Below are 26,675 nucleotides of genomic sequence, written 5' to 3' on the forward strand. Positions count from 1 at the left end.
AGCCCGGAAAATGGAGCGCAGGTGGAGAAAAACCAAATTAGAAGTATTTCGTATTGCCTGGCGGGAGAGTATGCTGTCATACAGAAAAGCATTAAAAATAGCAAGATCTGATTATTTTTCATCCCTTTTAGAAGAAAACAAACACAACCCCGAGTATTTATTCAGTACAGTGACTAAATTAACAAAAAATAAAGCATCAGCAGGTGCTAATATGCCCCAAGAGTATAGCTGCAATGAGTTCATGAATTTCTTTACTTCTAAGATTGATACCATCAGAGATAAAATTGTAACTATGCAGCCACAACTACAGTTTCACATCAGATAATGAGCTTTAGATCCCCTAAGGAAAAATTACACTCTTTCTCTATTATAGGAGAAGAAGACTTGTACAAACTTGTTAAATCATCTAAACCAGCAACATGTATGTTAGACCATTCCATCTAAACTATTAAAAGATCTGCTTCCAGAAGTCATAGATCCTATTTTGAACATTATTAATTCATCATTGTCATTAGGTTATGTTCCCAAAACCTTTAAACTGGCTGTAGTTAAACCTCTCATTAAGAAACCACATCTTGATCCCAAAGACTTAGTAAATTACAGACCAATCTCTAATCTCCTTTTCTGTCAAAGATACTAGAAAGGTAGTATCCTCACAACTGTATTCCTTTTTAGAAAAAATGGTGTCTGTGAGGATTTCCAATCAGGTTTTAGACCGTACCATAGTACTGAGACTGCTCTCATTAGAGTTACTAATGACCTGCTTCTATCATCTGATCGTGGTTTTATCTCGTTATTAGTGCTATTAGATCTTAGCGCGGCATTCGATACTATCCATCACAACATTCTCTTGGATAGACTAGAAAACTATGTTGGCATTAGAGGAAGCGCCTTAGCATGGTTTACATCATATCTATCTGACCGCTATCAGTTTGTGGCATTAAATGAGGAGGTATCATATCGATCAAAAGTGAAATATGGAGTTCCTCAAGGCTCAGTGCTAGGACCGTTACTTTTCAACCTTTACATGTTACCTCTGGGAGATATTATCAGGAGTCATGGTGTTAGCTTTCACTGCTATGCTGATGATACTCAGCTCTATATTTCAGCGCAGCCTGGTGATACACACCAAATTGAGAATCTAACAGAATGCATAGTCGATGTAAAAGCTGGATGATGAGTAACTTCTTAATGTTAAATTCTGAAAAAACAGAGGTGCTAATAATTGGACCTAAAAACCCCACATATAATAATCTAGAACACAGCCTATCACTTGATGGCTGCTCTGTTAATTCTTCATCATCAGTTAGGAACCTAGGTGTGCTGTTTGACCGCAATCTTTCCTTTGAAAATCATGTTTCTAGCATCTGTAAAACTGCATTTTCCATCTTAAAAATATATCTAAATTACGACCTATGCTTTCAACCTCTAATGCAGAAATATTAATTCATGCGTTTATGACCTCAAGGTTAGATTATTGCAATGCTTTATTGGGTGGTTGTTCTGCACGCTTAATAAACAAACTTCAGCTAGTCCAAAACACAGCAGCTAGAGTCCTTACTAGAACTAGGAAGTATGATCATATTAGCCCGGTTCTGTCAACACTGCACTGGCTCCTATCAAACATCGAATAGATTTTAAAATCTTATTAATTACCTATAAAGCCCTGAATGGTTTAGCTCCTCAATACTTGAGCGAGCTCTTATCACATTATAGTCCTGCACGTCCGCTGCGTTCTCAAAACTCTGGCCATTTGATAATACCTAGAATATCAAAATCAACTGCGGGTGGCAGATCATTTTCCTATCTAGCACCTAAACTCTGGAACAATCTCCCTAACTCTGTTCGGGAAGCAGACACACTCTGCCAGTTTAAATCTAGATTAAAGACACATCTTTTTAACTTAGCCTACACATAACACACCAACACACCTTTTATTATTCAAATCCGTTAAAGGATTTTTAGGCTGCATTACTTAGATTTGCTGGAACCGGGAACACTACTCCTACAATACGATGTACTTGTGACATCATAAAAAGAATGGCATCTACGCTAATATTAGTCCTGTCTCTTTCTCAATCTGTTTTCACAGTTTGTATCCAGACTAGATGGTGGATCAGCACCCAGAGATTATGTTCATCAGAGACCAGAACACCTAGATGCGCCCGTGACAGATCACCAGATCCTGATGCACACACACACGCATGCACACACTAAGTCATTTACACTACCTGACACAGCTGCGTTTTAAAATTGAACTGGAAGTTGAGTGCTGGGCGTCCGGTCAGAGGAGAACTGACCCCAACTGAGTCTGGTTTCTCCCAAGGTTTTTTTTCTCCATTCTGTATGCATGGGGTTTTGTTTCCTTGCCGCTGTTGCCTCTGGCTTGCTTGGTTGGGGACACTTAACTTCTAGTGACTATCGTTGAATTGACTACAGAGACCGTCTCTGCATTTAATAAGAAATTGGTCACTCTCGTCACTATACATCCCTGTCATTATACTGTACAGTGCTTTGATGCAACCTGTGTTGTTAAAAGCGCTATATAAATAAAAATGATTGATTGATTGATTTTTAACTTTAATGCTTCAAAACCCCAAGGTGGCCACTGGTTTCCATTTCTGCACTGCAGAGTTTAGCTCTAACCTAATCAAATATATGAACATCCTAATCATTGTTTCCATGATCATTAGATCAGTTGGGTTTTATCAGAGCAAGATTTTAGGAACCTTGCCTTAGACCACGTTTGTGACCTCTCTTTAAAGACATGCTGATATCTCTGTCACAGCTCAGAAATAAAAAGTAATCCCTAACACTTTTAGCAAGTTGAATAATTCAATCTATAAGTGATCACACAAGCAGTTGCAGCACTTTCAAAAAGAAATGTTGCTGTTTTCTATAAAATACGACAAGAATGACAGCATGGTAAATAAAAAATAGACTATATATAATGTGTAAGAGACAGGTAAAAGCAGCAATGGGATTATCTCCACCTCCTCACTAAGATAAGTTTCTTTTCTTCACTCAGTTTGAGCTAAGTTAGGAGGTCTGTGATAGGATTCTTGGAATCTTTAAGAGTATGGCCCTGACGTTTAGCCAGCTGTCTATGGGCATGATGTCTGAGGGTATTACTACTCAAGTAATGCTATATTTTTCCAGAGCTGATTTAATAACCTAAAATCTCTTAAAGAGGTCATTTGGATTTTGCAAGTTTAGGTTTTAAGGGTCTTAAAGAAAAGTCTACAACATACTTTTATTAAAATGTATTTTATTAAAATTTCACAGTATAAACTTGTCAAAATCAGCTGGTATTAATCTATTGAACAATGGTTGTATCCTGACACAGATCTTACATTTTGTAAACCACCAAACATCTACCCTGACGTCTTTTCTGAGAGTTTTGTAGGATGTCTTAACTGTGGAAGGGGTCAGGGGGGTATTCCAGAAAGCTTGGTTAACTTACCATTTGATAAATCATAACCTCTGGGTTGATTTACCCCAGACAGGCATACCATAAGTATGTCGGTTCCAAAACACCTGAGAAGAGTTAGTTTAATCAACCTCCGACTGGTTACCCAGAGTTAATGCGGCGCATGCACGGTGCATATATAAAGACATTTTCAATGGATCTCCGATTTCACGAGTCACCATGGAAACTCAAAGCGAAAAAGAGAGCGGCGTATTTCACCGAGCGGAGTTAGAGGTTTTAATGCATGCTTATGAGGAGTTTAAGCCAATAATATTAAAAGAAGCAATACAGCTGCATCAGCTAAAGCAAGAGAGTTGGCTTGTCAAAAATGTCAAAATGAAACACAAAAACATTCTGCAAAAAGGTAATATTTGATTACACAATTACTGAACTATTATTATAACAGGATTTAGTATATTCATTCTGTCATGTAGCTAATAGAAAGAAGACTGAATCCCGTCTAACTAACCCTCCAGAAAGAACACAGTCTGTCACAGTTGTAAGTGATTTGTTGTCTGGTACCATTAGTTGCTTTTAGGGTTTTTTTTGCCAAATAATGTATACTTGAATATTTCTCCTGTAGGATGAAGATGATGAAGATGAAGACACCACATCTGCTGTGATAGAAGTGGACAATGCTGGTAGATCCATTGAGGTATTATGTATTCCATTATAATGTATTGCCCTTTTTTGCATTAGAGTAACAAACTGTCATTGTCCTTTCACAGTACATACCTAGGGATTTGCCCGCAGATGAGGGTCCTTCAACCTCAGCACACATCTAAGCAGGGTAACAATTTGTGTCCAGGTGTCCATATTAATTATATTGTCTGACCAAACAATCTCATTTATTACATTTTTTCCTCCTTCCTAGTTGCCAGCAAAGGAGCTGTATAAGGTCCATCTTCAAAAACAAATAAGGAAAAGTGGCATGGAGATGGACCTTATACAGCTTCAAATGGAAGAGAAAAGGCTCCTCGTTAAAAAGGCAACATTTGAAATTGAATTACTGGAGTATCACCTTAAGGTGAGAACTTGTCTGAATATTCTGTCAGAATAATCTGTTGTATGTTAAGTGTTGTGTGTGTGTATATATGTGTATATATATATATATATATATATATATATATAAAATATATATATTTATATATTAAATATATATATATATATTATATAAAGCAACATAAAAAAAAAAATTTTTATTTTTATTTTTTTTTGAAAAAAAACAAAAAACTGCCTGGCAGACCAGTGCAAAAAAACTAATAAAAGTAATTTTGACAGATCCTGTCTCTCAAAAGTCTTCCGTCTCTGTTGGCCTGTAAAATCTGTAGGTGTTCCTCTGGGCCATCTTCCTCAATACAAGGAGGGTGGCTCTCTCTCTTATAGTGGCAATATTGTGAAGCACAACACAAGCCACTATAATGTCGCATGCCCTCTCTGGACTAACCCGGGCCCCACGCAGACACTGAAACCGAGATTTGAGGATCCCTATAGTCATCTCCACCTTGGCCCGTGTTCGGCTGTAAGCCAGGTTAAAGCGTGTCTGTGGTCCAGGGTTGGGTGTCATTAAATAGGGCAGACAAGGGTATCCTCTGTCCCCCAACAAGTAACCATTGTACTGTCCTGTAATGATTGAAGTGTACAACACAAATATAGTAAAAGGAACAAAATTTGTATAAAGTAAAACCTACCCTGCTGAAATGTCTGGCTTTAATGATGACTCATGGAAAATTCTGGCATTATGCACAGATCCTGGCCATTTTGCCTCGACATTGGTAGTTATTTGGGTTGCTTCACATATTACCTTGTTAGTGGAAAAAGTAATGACTTTAATGATTTTAAGAAGAAAAAATTAAGTTGTTACCTGCACATTGATACTATAAACAGATTTCATTAACAGTCTCCTCATTTATTGATGGAGCTTTAATAGGAATGTGAGTGCCATCAATGCACCCAATTACATTTGGAAACCCTGAAACAGAAAGTTATGGAAGTATGAAGTGTGTGTGCGCATAATGAATACATGTATAGATATAAATAATATGATTAAATATGTGTCATAGATTTTACTACAAAGGACAAACCTGCCACTCTGTGGAATTCGTCTTTAATAACAAGCAGAGGTTTATGGCCAGGGAACTGTACCGTGGGTAAGAACTGTTTAAGTGCCAGACATACTGAACGAACGGCTCGACATACAGTTGCCTTTCCCACATGCTCGAATCGCCCACACTGTACAAAAAATGGCCAGACACAAAAACCTAAGTGCTATGCACAGAATGTTTTAGCGCAGAACCGCGGTTTGTCACATTTACGATGTGCGGTTTTAAAAGACGTGTTAAATAAACTAAGGAATCTTTTGAAAAACGATAACGCTCTTTCAAATATTCATTAGGGTATGCAAACACATCAATACGTGGTCTTATAACCCTCTCCCGATGAAAAAAAAACGTTGTATAATTTGTGCTTCTACGTCCACAGGTTCCTCCTCAAAAGGGCACGCCATGATCACCAACCTTCTGAAACGAAATTACACTGAAACATAACCTGCTCCCGAGCAGATTATCTTCAGAGAGTCAGTTGCTATGGTTACATACATACCCAGAAAGTTACCTCCGTTTTTGGAACCGAAAGTTGAGGTTATCCACGAATTTATCCTTAAACATACTCAGGTATGTCACATAACCTGCTTTCTGGAATACCCCCCTGAGAGTATCGTCAGTGTTTTTGTGTTGATCCTGCTTTTGAGCACAGCATCATGCTATAGACAATGAATTATCAGTATAGCTGCTTCTTAGGACTAATATTCTTATTGGCATTTTTCTGAATCTCATAAAGCAACATTATACATTGTTTATTTGAGTTATTTAAGAAGCATTCATTTTAATTTTATTCCCATCCCATAGATTATTGCAAGTCGTAAAGTACAAATATACATTTCACTTCAACATTTGAGTAAAATAATTACAGCCACACAAGATTATAAGATTACACACATTGTCTTAAGACACACTGTCTATCGCATTTAAATGAAATTGGTTTTATGATGTAATTTCTTTCAAAATTCGGATGACTGGTATTGGTTGTTTTTTTTTGTTTAGTTTCTGATAGTTAATTCAACCGTTTTTTTTTTTTTTTTAAAAAAAGGCGAACATAAATTTTTACCTCAGAAAACATTTCAAATGTATGTATGAACTTTTCTCATTTCACAGATCCACATTTTAAAATATTTACCCAAGGTGTTTAACAACCAAATCTCTTACATGTCATTTTTAATGTTCAAGAAACCTATACTGGTGTAAATTTTACTTGCAAAGAGCACAAAACTTTGCTTTGAGGATCCAGAAGGAAAGCTATATACCAACCAAGTAGTTTTATACAGTCTAACTATATGTAGTTATCATATAATTTAAATGACTAAAAGATTGAATTCATCAGATTCTCACACATCACATTATCATCATTTCCTTTAGATCCTAATGAACTACTAATTAATTTTATGGCAAGTGACACAATATACAGTTCTCATTCTATGTTTGTAAATGGGAGTGCTAACCATTTGCAAGCATTTTGCATATTAACAGATTTTGTCTGTCAGTTTTCTGACAGACATTTTTCATATTCCCCAACCTCAACCCCTAATCCTGGAGGGCCACTTTCCTGCAGAGTTTTGCACCAGTCTTGATCAAACTCACCTTACTATAGGTTAAAAGTAATCCTGAACAGCTTAATTAGCTGAATCAGATGTGTTTGATTAGGGTAGCAGCTAAAATTTGTAGGACAGTGTACCATGGTTGAGAAAGCCTGCCTTTAGGATGTTCTCATTTGCTAATGCATAAATTCTACAGGTCTAGAGTAGGATCAAATGTAATCAATCAACCTGAAAGGGGAGGAGCCACCTTAATTCAAAGCTGTACTTAATGACAAAGCCAAGCTGTTGTGATTGTCATCTCAGAATTTGTCAGCATGGGCTTCCTGCAATGTGTTTTTGTGCTGGTTGTGACTGTGGTGTTTGACCAGACAAAAGCATGGGGACGTTTGGGTTACAGTCCAAGAGGCATCAAGCTGCCATCAGGTCTAGCTACCATAGTTTCTTTCCTTAATCATGATCTGTTTTGAAATCCTTTGCAAGTGGCGTTTTTATTTCTCTCTACAGGAGTTGCACAAGACCCTCTTAATTTTCAGCAGAAGCAGCTGATGCAAGCTCCAGTGAAGCCTTTGACTTGGAGGTTTCCCATTGTCCCAGAAGTGCCGAGCGAGGTGCGGTCAACTTCCAGTTGAGACAACCTGTGACTCCCAGTAGTGTAGCTGTTCTATGCAGTGAGAGCCAGGTTCATGTGGAGGTACAGCAGGACATGTTTGGTGATGGTCAGCTCATCCAGCCATCTGGTCTGTCTATGGGAGGCTGTCCTGTTGTTGGTCAAGACCCAAACGCCAAGGTTCTCATCTTTGAATATGCACTACAGGGACTGCAACAGTGTGAGGACTGCAACAGTGTGGTGATGGCTATAGTACATTTACTCTTGGCTTCTGAACTATCTTCAGATTGTGCTTACTATACTATCTCTAGGACACTTAATCTTGGCTTTCTTAAACTGAGCCAGGTCAAAAGACAAAGTACCTTCTCATTATTGATGAATGTGAGGTCAATAGCCATGTGTCCATCCAAGAGGGAACACCTTGATAAACTGGCATGAAGAAAGTGGCCACTTAACTCCATATGCCTCACCATATAACTGTCCATCTCTTACAGATGACCGAGGATGAGCTTGTCTACACGTTTTCTGTCACCTATACTCCTGTGGCTCTCGGTGATGCTCCGATTACTCGTACCAATAGTGCAGTTATTGGTGTTCAGTGCCACTATCCCAGGTAAGTGATCTTTGACTTGGTGTTGCTGCTTCTGGTGGCACAACTAGACCAGTTAATGGGTGCCTCCTGGAACTGCAGGCTTCAGAATGTAAGCAGTAATGCCTTGATGCCAGCTTGGGTCCCTTATGCCTCAACGGTGGTTGGTGAGGATATCTTGGTCTTCTCCCTGAAGCTCATGTTGGGTAGGTGCAGTTTCTTTTTAGGTATTGTGCTGTATGAATGAGGCTGTGCCTAAACCGTTCTTTCTTGCAGATGACTGGTCCTATGAGAGGCCTTCAAACGTGTATTTCCTGGGTGACGTTATTAATATTGAGGCGTCTGTGAAGGTGTACAACCATGTCCCTTTGCGTGTGCTTGTGGACAGCTGTGTGGCCACCCAAGTACCTGACGTAACCTCCCTTCCGAGATATTCCTTCATTGAGAATCATGGGTAAGCTGTGACCTGGTGCTGTTGAACTTGGTTCATTGCCTGTAGCCACTTCATCTAAGTATTGGTGTGAGGTCTGGTGGTTTGATCCTGTAGTTGACATGGCGTTCTTTACCTCAGGTGCTTTGTGGATGCCAAGCTCACGGGTTCCAGCTCCCACTTCGTGCCTCGATCCCAGGATGACAAGCTCCGGTTCCAGCTGGAGGCCTTCATGTTCCAGAACAGATCTAGTCCATCAGTATGTATTGAATTTGGCACTCGTTCATCTGCTCTGGTTTAACACCCTCATCACCTTCTCTGTGGCGTCTCCTTGCAGATCTACATAACGTGTCTTCTGAATGCCACCCTTGCTTCTACACCCAGTGACGCTGTCCGCAAGTCCTGTTCCTTTGCTAACGGGTATGTTTATGGCACTTGCGAACACCCTGAAGGTGCCGTTTCTGATATTTCTTGCTTGCAGGTGGTCTGCTGCTGATGGGAACCACCAGGTTTGCAGTTGCTGTGACTCAACATGTGGCCCAGATGCTGGAGTTGCAGCTTCTCCTCCCTTTGGTGGTAGGTAGCTACTTTGATGATAGCTTTTGATACTGAGCGCAGTTCTGAGGGTTATTTTATTTTCTCCCCTCTAGGTGTTCAGTGGCAAGGCATGGCCTCATTTGGACCTGTAGTGGTTCAACAGCAAACAAAGACTGTAGCTGGTGTTTAATAAAGAGTAAACCTTTACTTCTGTGTTTGTCTGTTTTAAGCTTGACTAAGAATTCTCCAAGGGGGTACTCCATTAGAGTGGCATACCTAGACAATGGGTGTTTTCAATGATTTGGCGTTTGTGCCTTCCTTGCAGCACTGTAGGTCTCTTGCATTGCATCTTAAGTGGTAAACTACCTTGTAGGTAACAGAATGGTTTGTCCTCTAGATTGCATGTTTGACAGTGTTCTGGACTAGAATGAAGGCCTCCCATTTTGGTTTTAAATATGCATGATAAAGGCACCCTCAGTTCAAGTATCAATGCCAGTCTTGCCCACTTGATTTTAGGTGCTAAACTTGCACAACCTCTACTGACGTAAGGCTTTTTGGTAACAGGGAAACACCAGTTTTAAATGAGCATTTAATGCCTGGAATTGGTGTAAAAACCTGGTTCTGTTTCTTAGACCAGTTTCACTAATTGCGTTCAGGACCACACTCTGATCCTTGTCCATTTTTAACTTTAATGCTTCAAGGTGGCCACTGGTTTCCACTTCAAAACCCCAATATCAATTTGGATTTAACAAACTCTAGTTACCCACAACTTCCATCAATGCATGAAGCAAGGCTACATGGTTGAAAGAACATGAGGGAGAAGAGATGTTGTGAGTTAATATGATGCTACACCGATTTAGGACTCCTCGGATCTTGCCCTGGAGGTCTAATGCACTACAGAGTTTAGCTCTAACCCTAATCAAATATATGAACATCCTAATCATTGTTTCCATGATCATTAGATCAGTTGGGTTTTATCAGAGCAAGATTTTAGGAACCTTGCCTTAGACCACGTTTGTGACCTCTTTAAAGACATGCTGATATCCGTCACAGCTCAGAAATAAAAGTAATCCCTAACACTTTTAGCAAGTTGAATAATTCAATCTATAAGTGATCACACAAGCAGTTGCAGCACTTTCAAAAAGAAATGTTGCTGTTTTCTATAAAATACGACAAGAATGACAGCATGTTAAATAAAAAATAGACTATATATAATGTGTAAGAGACAGGTAAAAGCAGCAATGGGATTATCTCCACCTCCTCACTAAGATAAGTTTCTTTTCTTCACTCAGTTTGAGCTAAGTTAGGAGGTCTGTGATAGGATTCTTGGAATCTTTAAGAGTATGGCCCTGATGTTTAGCCAGGAGTCTATGGGCATGATGTCTGAGGGTATTACTACTCAAGTAATGCTATATTTTTCCAGAGCTGATTTAATAACCTAAAATCTCTTAAAGAGGTCATTTGGATTTTGCAAGTTTAGGTTTTAAGGGTCTTAAAGAAAAGTCTACAACATACTTTTATTAAAATTTATGCGGTTTTAAAAGACGTGTTAAACTAAGGAATCTTTTGAAAAATGATAACGCTCTTTCAAATATTCATTAGGGTATGCAAATACATCAATACGTGGTCTTATAACCATCTCCGATGAAAAAACGTATAATTTGTGCTTCTACGTCCACAGGATCCTCCTCAAAAGGGCACGCCATGATCACCAACCTTCTGAAACGAAATTACACTGAAACATAACCTGCTCCCGAGCAGATTATCTTCAGAGAGTCAGTTGCTATGGTTACATACCCAGAAACTTACCTCCGTTTTGGAACCGAAAGTTGAGGTTATCCACGAATTAATCCTTAAACATACTCAGGTATGTCACATAACCTGCTTTCTGGAATACCCCCCTGAGAGTATCGTCAGTGTTTTTGTGTTGATCCTGCTTTTGAGCACAGCATCATGCTATAGACAATGAATTATCAGTATAGCTGCTTCTTAGGACTAATATTCTTATTGGCATTTTTCTGAATCTCATAAAGCAACATTATACATTGTTTATTTGGGTTATTTCAGAAGCATTAATTTTAATTTTATTCCCATCCCATAGATTATTGCAAATTGTAAAGTACAAATATACATTTCACTTCAACATTTGAGTAAAATAATTACAGCCACACAAGTTTAAAAGATTACACACATTGTCTTAAGGCTCACTGTCTATCGCATTTAAATGAAATTGGTTTTATGATGTAATTTTTCAAAAGTCGGATGACTGGTATTGGTTGTTTTTTTGTTTAGTTTCTGATAGTTAATTCAACCTTCTTTTTTTAAAAAAAAAAGCGAACAAATAAATTTTTACCTCAGAAAACGTTTCAAATGTATGTATGAACTTTTCTCATTTCACAGATCCACATTTTAAAATATTTACCCAAGGTGTTTAACAACCACATCTCTTACATGTTGTTTTTAATGTTCAAGAAACTAACAATGTTTTTACTTGCAAAGAGCACAAAACTTTGCTTTGGGGATCCAGAAGGAAAGCTATATGCCAACCAAGTAGTTTTATACAGTCTATGTAGTTATCATATAATTTAAATGACTAAAAGATTGAATTCATCAGATTCTCACACGCCACATTATCATCATTTCCTTTTGATCCTAATAAACTACTAATTAATTTTATGGAAAGTGATGACACAATATACAGTTCTCATTCTATGTTTGTAAATGGAGTGCTAACCATTTGCAAGCATTTTGCATATTAACAGATTTTGTCTGTCAGTTTTCTGGCAGGCATTTTTTATATTCCCCAACCTCAACCCTAATCCTGGAGGGTCACTTTCCTGCAGAGTTTTGTATCAGTCTTGATCAAACTCACCTTACTGTAGGTTAAAGGTAATCCTGAACAGCTTAATTAGCTGAATCAGATGTGTTTGATTAGGGTGGCAGCTAAAATTTGTAGGACAGTGTACCATGGTTGAGAAAGCCTGCCTTTAGGATGTTCTCATTTGCTAATGCATAAATTCTACAGGTCTAGAGGAAGATCAAATGTAATCAATCAACCTGAAAGGGGAGGAGCCACCTTAATTCAAAGCTGTACTTAATGACAAAGCCAAGCTCTGGTGATTATCATCTCAGAATTTGTCAGCATGGGCTTCCTGCAGTGTGTTTTTGTGCTGGTTGTGGCTGTGTTGTTTCACCAGACAAAAGCATGGGGAAGTTTGGGTTACAGTCCAAGAGGCATCAAGTTGCCATCAGGTCTAGTTTCCATAGTTTCTTTCCTTAATCATGATCCGTTTTGTAATCCTTTTGCAAGTAGTGTTTTTATTTCTCTACAGGAGTTGCACAAGACCCTCTTAATTTTCAGCAGAAGCAGCTGATGCAAGCTCCAGTGAAGCCTTTGACTTGGAGGTTTCCCATTGTCCCAGAAGTGCCGAGCGAGGTGGCGGTCAACTTCCAGTTGAGACAACCTGTGACTCCCAGTAGTGTAGCCGTTCTTTGCAGTGAGAGCCAGGTTCATGTGGAGGTACAGCAGGACATGTTTGGTGACGGTCAGCTTATCCAGCCATCTGGTTTGTCTATGGGAGGCTGTCCTGTTGTTGGTCAAGACCCAAACGCCAAGGTTCTCATCTTTGAATATGCACTGCAGGACTGCAACAGTGTGACGACGGTAAAACTATCCTTACTATATTTAGCTACAGTACACTTTAATCTTGGTTTCTTACTGAGATTGACCTCGGCTCAATAAGAAACCAAGTGGGAGAATCCTGTACAGGTGGAATGTTAGAACACCCCTTCAGATTATGTAACTGCCTTGGCGCAGTGTTGGCTTAAAGTTGTCCTTAAGTTTGCTTTAAGCGGATCCAAACTGCCAAAACTTTTCTTTGACCTGATTAAGTTTCAAATTACACTTCTCATTATTGAAATAAAACTGAATGATGAGGTCAATAGCCACGTTTCCATCCAAATAAAGAACCCCACCCTGTTTCTTGATAAACTGGCACTAAGGAACGTATCAGCCACTTACATGCTGTGACTTATGCCTCAGAGGGACCCTGGCTATTGGTCCCTATAACTATGTCAGTCTCTTACAGATGACTGAGGATGAGCTTGTCTACACGTTTTCTGTCACCTATACTCCTGTGGCTCTCGGTGACGCTCCGATTACTCGTACCGATAGTGCAGTTATTGGTGTTCAGTGCCACTATCCCAGGTAAGTGATCTTTGACTTGGTGTTGCTGCTTCTGGTGGCACAACTAGACCAGTTAATGGGTGCCTCCTGGAACTGCAGGCTTCAGAATGTAAGCAGTAATGCCTTGATGCCAGCTTGGGTCCCTTATGCCTCAACGGTGGTTGGTGAGGACATCTTGGTCTTCTCCCTGAAGCTCATGTTGGGTAGGTGCAGTTTCTTTTAGGCTTTGTGCTCCATGAATGAGGCTGTGCCTAAACCGTTCTTTCTTGCAGATGACTGGTCCTATGAGAGGCCTTCAAACGTGTATTTCCTGGGTGACGTTATTAATATTGAGGCGTCTGTGAAGGTGTACAACCATGTCCCTCTGCGTGTGCTTGTGGACAGCTGTGTGGCCACCCAAGTACCTGACGTAACCTCCCTTCCGAGATATTCCTTCATTGAGAATCATGGGTGAGCTGTGACCTGGTGCTGTTGAACTTGGTTCATTCCCTGTAGCCATTGTCTAATAAGTGGTGTAAGGTCTGGTGGTTTGATCCTGTAGTTGACATGGCATTCTTTACATCAGGTGCTTTGTGGATGCCAAGCTCACTGGTTCCAGCTCCCACTTCGTGCCTCGGTCCCAGGATGACAAGCTCAGGTTCCAGCTGGAGGCCTTCATGTTCCAGAACAGATCTAGTCCATCAGTATGTACTGAATTTGGCACTCGTTCATCTGTTCTGGTTTGACACCCTCATCACCCTCTCTGTGGCGTCTCCTTGCAGATCTACATAACGTGTCTTCTGAATGCCACCCTTGCTTCTACACCCAGTGATGCTGTCCACAAGTCCTGTTCCTTTGCCAATGGGTATGTTTATGGCACTTGCTAACACCCTGAAGGTGCCGTTTCTGATATTTCTTGCTTGCAGGTGGTTTGCTGCTGATGGGAACCACCAGGTTTGCAGTTGCTGTGACTCAACATGTGGCCCTGATGCTGGAGTTGCAGCTTCTCCTCCCTTTGGTGGTAGGTAGCTACTTTGACAATAGCTTTTGATACTGAGTACAGTTCTGAGGTTTTTTTTTTTTTTTTGCCCTCTAGGTGTTCAGTGGCAAGGCATGGCCTCATTTGGACCTGTAGTGGTTCAACAGCAAACAAAGGCTGTAGCTGGTGTTTAATAAAGAGTAGAAAACCTTTACTTCTGTGTTTGTTTTAAGCTTGATTTAAGAATTCTCTAAAGGAACCCTCAAGATCAATTTGGATTTAACAAACCCTTGAGTTATCCACAACTTCCATCAATGCAAGAAGCAAGGCTACATGGTTGAAAGAAACTGAGGGAGAAGAAATGCTGTGAGTTAATGATTCTAGATCGACCAGGAATCCTCAGATCTTGTCCTGGAGGTCTAATGCACTGCGGAGTTTCTCTAACCCCAATCAAACATATGAACATCCTAATCAATGTCTCCATGATGATTAGATCAGTTGGGTTTTATCAGGGTTGGCGCTAAATTCCAAGGCAAGATTCTAAGAGGCTTTTATTAGACAACGTTTGTGATCTCATTCTCTCTCATTAAAGACATGCTAATATCTGTCACCGCTCAGAAATAAAAGTAATCACTACATTTAGCAGGTTGAATAATTCAATCTATAAGTGATCACAAGCAGTTGCAGCACTTTCAAAAACATATGTTGCTGTTTCCTATAAAATACGACAAGAATGAATGCATGGTAAAAAAAAAAAAAATTAGACTATATATAATGTGTGTAAGAGAGAAAGAGGTAAAAGTGCTCTTTTATTCCCTTCTTGAACAACCAATTAGTCTTCAAAAGACTGTCATAGCTCGCAATGAGATCATCTCCACCTCCTCACTAAGATAAGTTTCTTTTCTTCACTCAGTTTGAGCTAAGTTAGGAGGTCTGTGATAGGACTCATGGAATCTTTAAGAGTATGGCTTTGAAGTTTAGCCAGGAGTCTGTGGGCATGACATCCGAGGGTATTACTACTACTAAGTTTTTTTTTTTTTTTTTTTTTTTTTTCCCAGATCTGTTTTAACCTAAAATCTCTCAAAGAGGTCATTCAGATTTTGCAAGTTTAGGTTTTAAGGGTCTTAAAGAAAAGTCTAGAACATACTTTTAATTTTTGTTTGCTTTTATTTTAAACTGTTTTAAATCAATCTCTTTTTGCTTAAATTCAATTTATCTTAAATCAGTGTTTTTATTTAAATCTTGTAATTATATTATTTCCTCTCTTGTAAAGCACTTTGAATTACCATTGTGTATGAAATGTGCTATATAAATAAACTTGCCTTGCCTAATTTATTTTATTAACATTTTTCAGTGGTAGTATAAACCTGTCAAAATCGGCTGGTATTAATCTATTGAACAATGGTTGTATCCTGACACAGATCTTATGTTTTTTTTAAACCACCAAACATCCACCCTGACGGGTTTTCTGAGAGTTTTGCAGGATGTCTAACTGTGGAAGAGGTCTGAGAGTATCTTCACTGCGTTTGTGTTGATCCTCCTCTTGAGCACAGCATCATGCTATAGACAATGAATTATCATTATAGCTGGTTCTTAGGACTAATATTCTTATTGGCATTTTTTCTGAAACTCATAAAGCAACATTATACATTGTTTAATTGATTTAAGAAGCTTTTATTTTAAATTTACTCCCATCCCATAGATTAATGCGAGTCGTAACTTTTGAGAAAAATAATTACAGCCACACAAGTTTATAAGATTGCACACACTATCGCATTTAAATGAAATTGGTTTTATGATGTAATTTCTTTGAAAAGTTGGATGACTGGCACTGCTTGTTTTTTGTTTTGTTTCTGATAGTTAATTCAACCTTTTTTTTTTTTAAAAAAAAAGGCAAACATCAATTTTTACCTCAAAACTTTTTAAATGTATGAACGTTTCTCGTTTCACAGATCCATTACATTTACTCCCGCTTATCCGACAGTCTAAGCAGGGACACCCAGACTTCCTTCTCAGACACTTCCTCCAGCTCTTCTGGGGAAACACAGAGGCACTCCCAGGCCAGCCGAGAGACATGGTCCCTCTAGCATGTCGTAGGTCTTTCCCAGGGCCTCCTCCTGGTGGGACATGCCTGGAACACCTCCATTGGGAGGCTTCCAGGACGCATCCGGAACAGATGCCCGAGCCACCTCAGCTGGCTTCATTTGATGTGGAGGAGCGGCGGGTCTACTCCAAGCTCCTCCCGAGTGACTGAACTCCTCACCCTATCTCTAAGGGAGCTCCCAGCCACCCCACGGAGGAAACTCATTTCCACCGCTTGTATCTGGGATCTGATCCTTTCGGTCATGACCCAAAGCTGATGACCATAGGTGAGAGTAGAGATAAGATCAACCGGTAAATCAAGAGCTTCCTTGCAGCTCAGCTCCTTCTTGACCATGACAAACCGGTACAGCGACCACATTAATGCAGAAGCTGCACCAATCCGTCTGTCAATCTTCGTTCCATCCTTCCTCACGCGTGAACAAGACCCCAAGATACTGAAACTCCTCCACCTGAGGCACAAACTCCCACCAACCTGAAGGGGGCAAGCCACCCTTGTCCGACTGAGAACCATGGCCTCAGGCTTAGAGGTGCTGATTCTCATCCCAGCCGCTTCACACTCAGCTGCATACCGCCCCAGTGCACACTTGGCCAGATGCAGCCAACAGGACATTATCATCCGCAAAAAGCAGAGACGATATCCTGTGGTCACCAAACTGGACCCCTCCAGCGCCTAAAAATCCTGTCCATAAAAATAATGAACAGGACCAGTGAAAAGGGCAGCCCTGTCAGAGTTCAACATGCACTGGGAACAAGTCTGACTTACTGCCAGCAATGCAAACCAAGCTCTTACTCTGATTATACAGGGACCAGACAGCCCTTATTTCACAGATCCACATTTCAAAATATATACCCAAGGTGTTTAACAACCACATTTCAAATTCAAATTCAAATTTTATTTGTCACATACACATACATACATGGTACGACATGCAGTGAAATGTTTTTTACAACCGTCCAGCATCAAAAATAGAAAACAGAAAACAGAATTTAAATATATATAAATATAAAATAATGTATAAAAATATGTATAAAAAAGTGTGCAAAGTTTAAAAAAATGTAAATAAGTGTAGAATATAAAATATAAGTGTAAAATGTAAAAGTGGCTGTGCGAATGTCCAGTGCAAAGTGGCTAGTGCAATTGTCCAAAGTAAGTGGCGAGTATCTGGGAAAGAGGGAGTGAACATGGGAATCCCAGTAATTAGGTGCTGGGTGTTCTCTGGTTCAGACTCGAATGGCCTCAAGTGGAAGAAGCTCCTCCTCATTCTCTCTGTGTTTGCCTTCAGGGAACGGTAAAGCGCTTTCCTGAACGCAGCAGAGAAAAGAGTCCATTGTTGGGATGGCTGAGGTCTTCCACGATCTTCCTGGCTCTGGTACAGCACCGCTTGTTGTAGATGTGCTGCAGCACAGGGAGCTCAGTGCGGATGGTGCGCTCAGCTGACCGCACCACCTTCTGAAGAGCTCGCCTGTCCTGCATGGTGCTGTTTCCAAACCAGGAGGTGATGTTTCCCGTCAGGACACTCTCGATGGTGCAGGTGTAAAAGTTCCTGAGCACCTGAGATGGGAGTCTGAAGTCCCTTAAGCGCCTCAGATGGTATAGACGCTGCCGGGCCTTCTTCACCAAATATACAGTTCTCATTCTATGTTTGTAAATGGTAGTGCTAACCCTTTGCAATTATTTTGCATACTAATAGATTTTGTCTGTCGGTTTTCTTACAGACATATTTCAAATACACCTAGATTTGATCATATTAGTCAGATTTCAGACGGTTGTTCTCATGTTGTTTGTTGGACTGTGTGTATGGTTTTAGGTGAAGATTTCTGTTTGTGAGCTGCCTTCATAATAGAAATAAATGAAAATTAAGAAAAAAAAAGTATTATTTATTTTTGTCAACTTAATTAGTAATTGTGAGATTCAGTTAGTGGCTTTTAATTAACACCCTTTTAATTAACAGAGTAGAATATAATTATGTATGACAGTAAGGCATGCAAACATAACAAAATGATATGGCATAACTTTGTTATAGTCAGCAAATCTTATCAAGCCTTCTATCAACTAGTGACGTTCAAGAACGGGTTCTTAACCCTAATCCTGGAGAGCCATTCTCCTGCAGAGTTTTGCACCAGTCTTGACCAAACGCACCTGACTGTAGCTTACAAGTAATCCTGAACAGCATAATTAGCTGGTTCAGGTGTGTTTCATTAGGGTGGGAGCTAAAATTTGTAGCATAGTTAACCAGGGTTGAGAAAGCCTGCCTTTAGGATTTTGTCATTTGCTAATGCATAAATTCTACAGGTCTAGAGGAGGATCAAATGTAATCAATCAACCTGAAAGGGGAGGAGCCACCTTCATTCAAAGCTGTACTTAATGACAAAGCCAAGCTCCTGTGATTATCATCTCAGAATTTGTCAGCATGGGCTTCCTGCAGTGTGTGTTTGTGCTGGTTGTGACTGCGTTGTTTGACCAGACAAAGCATGGGGACGTTTGGTTACAGTCCAAGAGGCATCAAGCTGCCTTCAGGTCTAGCTTCCATAGTTCCTTTCCTTAATCATGATCCGTTTTGAAATCCTTTGCAAGTGGCATTTTTATTTCTCTCTACAGGAGTTGCACAAGACCCTCTTAATTTTCAGCAGAAGCAGCTGATGCAAGCTCCAGTGAAGCCTTTGACTTGGAGGTTTCCCATTGTCCCAGAAGTGCCAAGCGAGGTGGCGGTCAACTTCCAGTTGAGGCAACCTGTGACTCCCAGTAGTGTAGCTGTTCTTTGCAGTGAGAGCCAGGTTCATGTGGAGGTGCAGCAGGACATGTTTGGCAATGGTCAGCTGATCCAGCCATCTGGTCTGTCTATGGGAGGCTGTCCTGTTGTTGGTCAAGACCCAGACGCCAAGGTTCTCATCTTTGAATATGCACTGCAGGACTGCAACAGTGTGACGACGGTAAAACTATCCTTACTATATTTAGCTATAGTACACTTAATCTTGCTTTCTTATTGAGCCTGACCTCTGCTCAATAAGAAACCAAGTGGGAGGAGAATCCTGTACAGGTGGATTTTTAGAACACCCCTTCAGATTGTGTAACTGCCTTGGAGCAGTGTTAGCTCAAAGTTGTCCTTAAGTTTGCTTTAAGCGGATCCAAACTGCCAAAACTTTTCTTTGACCTGATTTAGTTTGACAGTACACTTCTCATTATTGAAATAAAATTGAATGCTGAGGTCAATGGCCACGTTTCCATCAAATAAACTTTCTTGATAAACTGGCACTAAGGAAAGTATCAGCCACTTACCTGCTGTGACTTATGCCTCCGAGAAGGACCCTGGCTATTGGTCCCCATAACTATGTCCGTCTCTTACAGATGACTGCAGATGAGCTTGTCTACACATTTTCTGTCACTTATACTCCTGTGGCTCTCGGTGACGCTCCGATTACTCGTACCAATAGTGCAGTTATTGGTGTTCAGTGCCACTATCCCAGGTAAGTGATCTTTGACTTGGTGTTGCTGCTTCTGGTGGCACAACTAGACCAGTTAATGGGTGACTCCTGGAACTGCAGGCTTCAGAATGTAAGCAGTAATGCCTTGATGCCCGCTTGGGTCCCTTATGCCTCAACGGTGGTTGGTGAGGACATCTTGGTCTTCTCCCTGAAGCTCATGTTGGGTAGGTGCAGTTTCTTTTAGGCTTTGTGCTCCATGAATGAGGCTGTGCCTAAACCGTTCTTTCTTGCAGATGACTGGTCCTAAGGAGAGGCCTTCAAACGTGTATTTCCTGGGTGATGTTATTAAAATTGAGGCGTCTGTGAAGGTGTACAACCATGTCCCTCTGCGTGTGCTTGTGGACAGCTGTGTGGCCACCCAAGTACCTGACATAACCTCCCTTCCGAGATATTCCTTCATTGAGAATCATGGGTAAGCTGTGACCTGGTGCTGTTGAACTTGGTTCATTCCCTGTAGCCACTTTGTCTAATAAGTGGTGTAAGGTCTAGTAGTTGACATGGCGTTCTTTACATCAGGTGCTTTGTGGATGCCAAGCTCACAGGTTCCAGCTCCCACTTCGTGCCTCGATCCCAGGATGACAAGCTCCGGTTCCAGCTGGAGACCTTCATGTTCCAGAACAGATCTAGTCCATCAGTATGTATTGAATTTGGCACTCGTTCATCTGCTCTGGTTTGACACCGCCATCATCACCCTCTCTGTATGCGTCTCCTTGCAGATCTACATAACGTGTCTTCTGAATGCTACCCTTGCTTCTACACCCAGTGACGCTGTCCACAAGTCCTGTTCATTTGCCAATGGGTATGTTTCTGGCACTTGCTAATACCCTGAAGACGCAGTTTCTGATATTTCTTGCTTGCAGGTGGTTTGCTGCTGATGGGAACCACCAGGTTTGCAGTTGCTGTGACTCAATATGTGGCCCTGATGCTGGAGTTGCTGCATCTCCCTTTGGTGGTGAGTGGTGGGGGGGTGGGGGGTTTTACTTCTCACTCTGGTGCTCTAACTAGTTTCTCTTTTCCTAGATGTCCAGTGGCAACGTAAGGCCTTACTTGGTCCTTTGACAGTTCAAGAACAACAAAAGACTTTAACTGGTGTTTAATAAATGAGAAGCATATTTAATGCATGGTTTTTGAGTGTGGCATGTAGCCCTTTTAACATGGTCAAAGCACTGACGGGTATTAAATGAGGTTTCAGTAATGACAGAAGCTTAAATGCTGAGGCAATCATGGTAATTTGGAGATTAAGAGTTTAGGCTCTTAATGGGTTGTCAAGCATACAGATGCATCCAGTAAACTGACGCTGAGAGAATGGGTCGCAATTCAGATGTTTGAGATGGTGTAACATTTCTGCAGATGCTAGACACATGGTTTTCAAAGGGCCATGATTGCTGTCCACCTAGATTCCTAACTGATGAATTAACAGAACAGCTTTTTTTTTGTTTTTTGAGACTTGCAATTCTTTTATTGGGTGGTTCTGCTTGCTAAATTTCAGCTGGTCCAAAATGCAGCAGCTAGAGTTCTTACTAGGAAGTATGTCATCAAATGCTTGGGTCCTGATGTTCATACTATCATAAATAGTATTTAAGAGTAGAAGTGTCTCTCAAAGCATGTTAAAAAGAATAAAAGCCACTGGGTGGTCTTTTGGCAAAGGATTCAGTCCAGAACTACAAACATGGTGGGAGTTAGTGACCAATGGTTAGGTAGGAAGATTTCGAAAAAAGCGGTTTGAGTAATTCAATGTTTAATCTGTTAAGTGTCTTAGATATTACCTGTTAAAATTAATCGGAAACAGCAGTGGGCATGTTTATAAATATCCGTTTAGTCATTTACTTAAATTCATCATGCAGACAATGAGCGTCTTTTGAAAAGTATTGTGACTAGCTGGGCATTGTGCTACTTCATTTCTATATGCTAGTGTCTTAAAGCCTACTCTTCTACTACAAAATCCACCAAAAATTATACACTGTAGTATGAGAACACACATTGAGGTGCAGCAACAGTTTCTCAAACCCTAATCAAAAGTACCTGAACAAGCTTTTTATGGGTTACTGAAAGGTGGGGGTGGCTAGTGCTACAGAAGGCTTAATCCCACTGTTAATGCAGGATTGAATGCAATTCCTAACGTAATATAATGAATACTGTGAATAGCCTAAGATACCATATGAAACAAGATACTGGATCAGTGAATTCAATCATGTAATCCTTAAACATTTGTGATCAATTACAAATATATTAGCCCTTTATTGTGATTCAGAGATGAAGGCCATAATACTAATGTTGTCCACATGAGAAGGCCACAGGACAGCAGCCAATATCACAAAGTCTGAAGATGGCTGTAGTTATAAATTGTATATAAATGAATTTTTTGTAAATTTAACAAAGCCAAATACAACACGTACGCAAAAACGGCAACCTCTTAAATACCTTTCATCCTATTTTCAATGGTACTGACAGTATATTTAACAAGTTGTCACATAATGTATGTCCAACTGAAGAAGAGGCTCTACATTATATTTTATTGTATGTATATATGTATATGTATAAAAAAATCAATGTAAAAATACTTGCATAAAGGCTCTTAATGTACTTGAAAACAGACCGTGTCCTTTATTTGTGGTGGCATATATATGCACCTTTATCCTCTGCCAGCAGGGGCGCTGTTGGGGCGTTAACGGTCGAGACCTAACGGTGTACATAAAGCAGTGCTCCGCCACAAACGTTTTATCAGGCATTACATGCAAAATAATATGAAAATGAAAATGTTATTAAAGTCAAAGCCTAGAAAAAACTATGTGACGGTCGGTTACCTTCTGTGGTTGGTTACCTACTTTATGTGACAGGATTTTTTTGAAATAACAAGCGGAAAATAATAAAAGGCATGACCTACATCGCATCCAAGCGCCATGATCCATAGATAGTTTTTTTTTTTTTTTTTTTTCACTAACGTCTTGTAAAGTGATGTTTTGTAAACGTAAACATCTAATTTAATTTAATTTCGAAAAGACATTGCCCCTATTTGTCAGTCGAGAAATTATATAAAACAATTATATAAAACAATATTGATTGGCTAAAGTCAAGAGTGGGAGGGTCTGAGGCGCAGGACAATCTAAAGCAAGGCAATTAGAAGTCACATGCATTTCAAAAGTTTGCATACTTAATAGACACTCATTAGTCTGCCGTCCCGCATTTGCACAAAGCAAACTAAATACGGGTTAAATGTGTTATTTTAATGTGTTAATGTGACTATCAATCTAATAGTTTGGATAAATAATGCACCTTTGTGATTATTTAGCATTAAATATTACACATTTTTGTTGAAGTATGCTTCTCCCTGACTAACCTGATATTGACAATTTGCTTTTGTCAAGTTTAAACCAAAACTGGGTGGTTGAGGAGAGACCCCCCCCATGTTTATTCATTAATTAATTAAAAACTGTGGCTTTCCATGCTGGCTACCCCTGGGCTAAAAGTTTGAGCACTGATTCACAACAAAAGGCATTTATTCAGGGCGCGTTCATGGGGTTTTCCCTCTCTTTTCCTCTAGGTGTTCAGTTGGAAGGCAAGGCTTCACTTGGTCTCATAACAGATCAAGAGCGACAGAAGACTTTACCTGGTTGTCAATGTATTTGAGAAACCTATTCTTGTTTCTGGTTGATTTTTACATGTGTAGGTTGTCAAACAGTTTTGACCTGAAGATATGCTTTCAGTATGGAGAAACTGGTGTATGCACAGTAGCCTGGAAGGGGGAAAATTAATGGGTGGCGACATCCTCCAAACTCTGTTTTTAAAGCATTGTTTTAAAGTGGAGCGAATCTACACTACCCACTTATGCTGTAAATTTCACTACCAGGCTTTGCCAAAAAGTCTGCAGGCAGCACTTCGACACATATTTGTTTGCATATTGTGCAATAAACTTCAGATTTTTTAAACTTTGATTGGGTAGTCTAGACCTAACTCGACTTGGAGAACTGGGTGGGTACCAATGCACTCTTGAGTTATTGTGCTTTTAGAGGTTGGGCGGTGACATTTTGTGCTATCAAGTGTTCGCAAATATGTTTTCTTTTTTTTCTTCCTGACCAGGGCGTGGAACGCTGGCTGGTACATGCATGAATTTGAGTTGAATAGGAGTGTGAAATGAAGTGCACTCCCAGTTTTAAACCTGTAAACATCAACTTTGGCGCATTTCCCACTTTTCCCATTTTCAACCTTCAGTTGCGCTATTTGAAGGATTTGTGCATTTAATATAGAAAGATGGCATGCATCCTGACTTCGGTTTAATATTTAGGGTGCCGAGCTCGCAGAACCCGACGTTATTGTTTTTGTGCGTTAGCAGCAGATCTGTTATTCCCAAAAATTGGTTACACATACAATCGCGGCATTGTCCCATTTTAACTTTTTAAGCGCATATTGGCTGGCTGCTGATCTGGCGCCTCAGGCATTTTCAGGTTTCTTGCACAGAATTCACTGTGAATGTCAATGTTTGGGTTTTGTGCCGATTGACTGAGTTCCCCTATATGTGAGTAAAGATCATTTTTAATGCTCCAGTAAAACACTCAACCATTCAAGACGGACACACATCGCTTTAACAGTGATTTAATGTCATTATTTGGATGCAATATGGAGCGGTTTTTGATATGTAAAGCATGAGGACTAGCATGGACCACCATACATGATCTTAACACTTTTTTCCTTTTGCTGCTCACATGCTGGCCCCTTTTCCCATGTTCTCCATGACCGTGACCATGATGACCATGATGACCATGATGACCGGGTGTCCTTGACCTTGTCCTTGTCCTTGCCTCTTGCCCTTGCTCCCTGCTGGCATTTTCCTTTTCCTTTGCCTTGGCTCCTTTCCATGCTTCTACAAGCAGAAGTAAATTCATAGTTACAGTCTATCACTGGAATCATTTAAATCACAATCGCTTTTCCACTAAAGTAGCTCTTACCTGTCCACATTCATCTCCCTGATATACTCTGTGAGACAGGAAACATGACAACAGGATTAGCATAAAATGCAAAAAAGTTCTTTAACTATTTGTGTAAAATGCAAAGCAGTGTTACTGTCTTCATACCACCTACGGAGCCACAGAGCCTCCGCAACCCTGTTAATATAAAGAATGATCCGTGTATTATTCTCAAGTTTAAAATAAAATTTGCATTGCAATAAAATTCGGATACTGAGAGGCACTCACCTGCTGTTGTTCTGCAGAAGAAATTTGGAAAACAAAACAAGCATAAGCAGTGGTTCTCAAACCGGCAAATACTTAAATTAACTGTAGAATTTCTTAAACTTTAACAAAAATGCCACAAACAAAATATTACTTCTACGCTAGTATTTACTTCATGTGTTGAGAATTTCAAAATATTTAAGACGTCACCCAAACACCAAACAACAAAAACAGATTTGTAAGATTTCCTCTGCATGCATGTTCAAACATTTTCTGGTTCCTTTTAGTAACTTTTTAAATCTTTTATTTGCTTCCTAAGCGGTCATACGAATCGCAGTATTTGACATTCGTCGCATGCGCTAATAAATAAGGAATGTCTTACCTCCTGTCTGGTCTTGCTCTCTGTATGGAAATAATTATCTGGTGCTTGCATTTATACTTCTGAAACCGCCTCAGGTGACACAGATACTCTGCCTAATCCGCACCTAAGAGTGGATAAACAAGTCTGTTTGCTCGCATTAAAAACATTACACTTGCCAAGAAAATAATCTATTTTTGATATCCGCTGCATTTCATGTAAATATCTGGCCTTGAAATGATCTCTATGAATCTGATCGATATACTGTATTTGAGGATGATGATGCACCGAATGCTGAATGAACTTATGAAAGTTCCTCCAAAAGCGACTTTGCATAATCCATAAACCATCTGAGTATACATGTTAAAACGTGTGAGTTTGTGCATGTTCTATTTCTGCTCTAAAACAGCGTACACGTTTTTTTTCACATGGTGATAGTAACGTTAATGTCCTCCATTGATGCAGTCCGATGGAGGAACAGCCTAAAACATTTTTTGGCAGGTCCACAGAAACAGACAGTTGAAGAAATTCATAATTGTTGGCCTGTGTTTCTTACTTCACAAAACCAGAAAGTCTACTAAAAGCCATAGGAAAGATCTTCAGAGAAGTTCCATTTATAATTGGAGATGGGTTTTATTGAAGTGATTTGAGGTGATGCATGCAAAACATAATATTTTCTCCATTTTAAAAAAAAACTTTTTTAATTTAAAGTTTGAACTGTACTTTGATTTTCATAAGGAGGTCGCTAAATTTAAAAGGGTGTTTTACGCTTCGTAATCCTTCCCTAATCTGATGATCTACACCCAAAAAACATCCTCAAGCTTATTGGTGAATGAATCAGCAGTTACATCTACCATTAACATTTAGCATTAATAAAAACCGGAATGAAGTGTTTAAAAATAGCTTTCTATTCGGACGCTGCAAAGAAGCATCGGTGAAGCAGCTTTTGTTTCGCATCGCTATGCTTTGATGTTTAATTCATGCAAAAGGCCAAAAAGCCAGTTATTTCACGCAAAAGCCTCAAACTAAAGTGAAAAAAAGGTAAAATGAGGTTGGCGAGTAAGCATTCGTGTTTGCAACGGATTAATAGCGCTGAGCTCAGAGGAGCATCGGAGAAGATAATAGTACGGATGCTTTA

The 26,675-nt window shown here is 39.9% G+C and overlaps 1 protein-coding gene and 2 pseudogenes across 1 annotated transcript; all 3 read left to right on the top strand.

Annotated features, from left to right (window-relative positions):
- Window positions 1-7,420: 7,420 nt before the first annotated feature.
- Window positions 7,421-9,491, top strand: LOC122334389 (annotated as a pseudogene).
- Window positions 9,492-12,388: 2,897 nt separating this feature from the next.
- LOC122334394 (zona pellucida sperm-binding protein 3-like) lies at window positions 12,389-14,642 on the top strand. The gene is made up of 9 exons (XM_043232271.1): window positions 12,389-12,536; window positions 12,617-12,948; window positions 13,373-13,491; window positions 13,570-13,673; window positions 13,743-13,920; window positions 14,036-14,153; window positions 14,232-14,314; window positions 14,376-14,470; window positions 14,546-14,642. Exons 1-9 carry the CDS (start codon window positions 12,428-12,430, stop codon window positions 14,620-14,622), a joined length of 1,215 nt encoding a protein of 404 aa, XP_043088206.1. The 5' UTR covers window positions 12,389-12,427; the 3' UTR covers window positions 14,623-14,642.
- A 4,285-nt stretch (window positions 14,643-18,927) lies between these two features.
- Window positions 18,928-21,131, top strand: LOC122334392 (annotated as a pseudogene).
- Window positions 21,132-26,675: the final 5,544 nt, after the last annotated feature.

The sequence above is a fragment of the Puntigrus tetrazona genome, unplaced genomic scaffold, assembly GCF_018831695.1.
Source record: "Puntigrus tetrazona isolate hp1 unplaced genomic scaffold, ASM1883169v1 S000000520, whole genome shotgun sequence".
Lineage (NCBI taxonomy): Eukaryota > Metazoa > Chordata > Actinopteri > Cypriniformes > Cyprinidae > Puntigrus > Puntigrus tetrazona.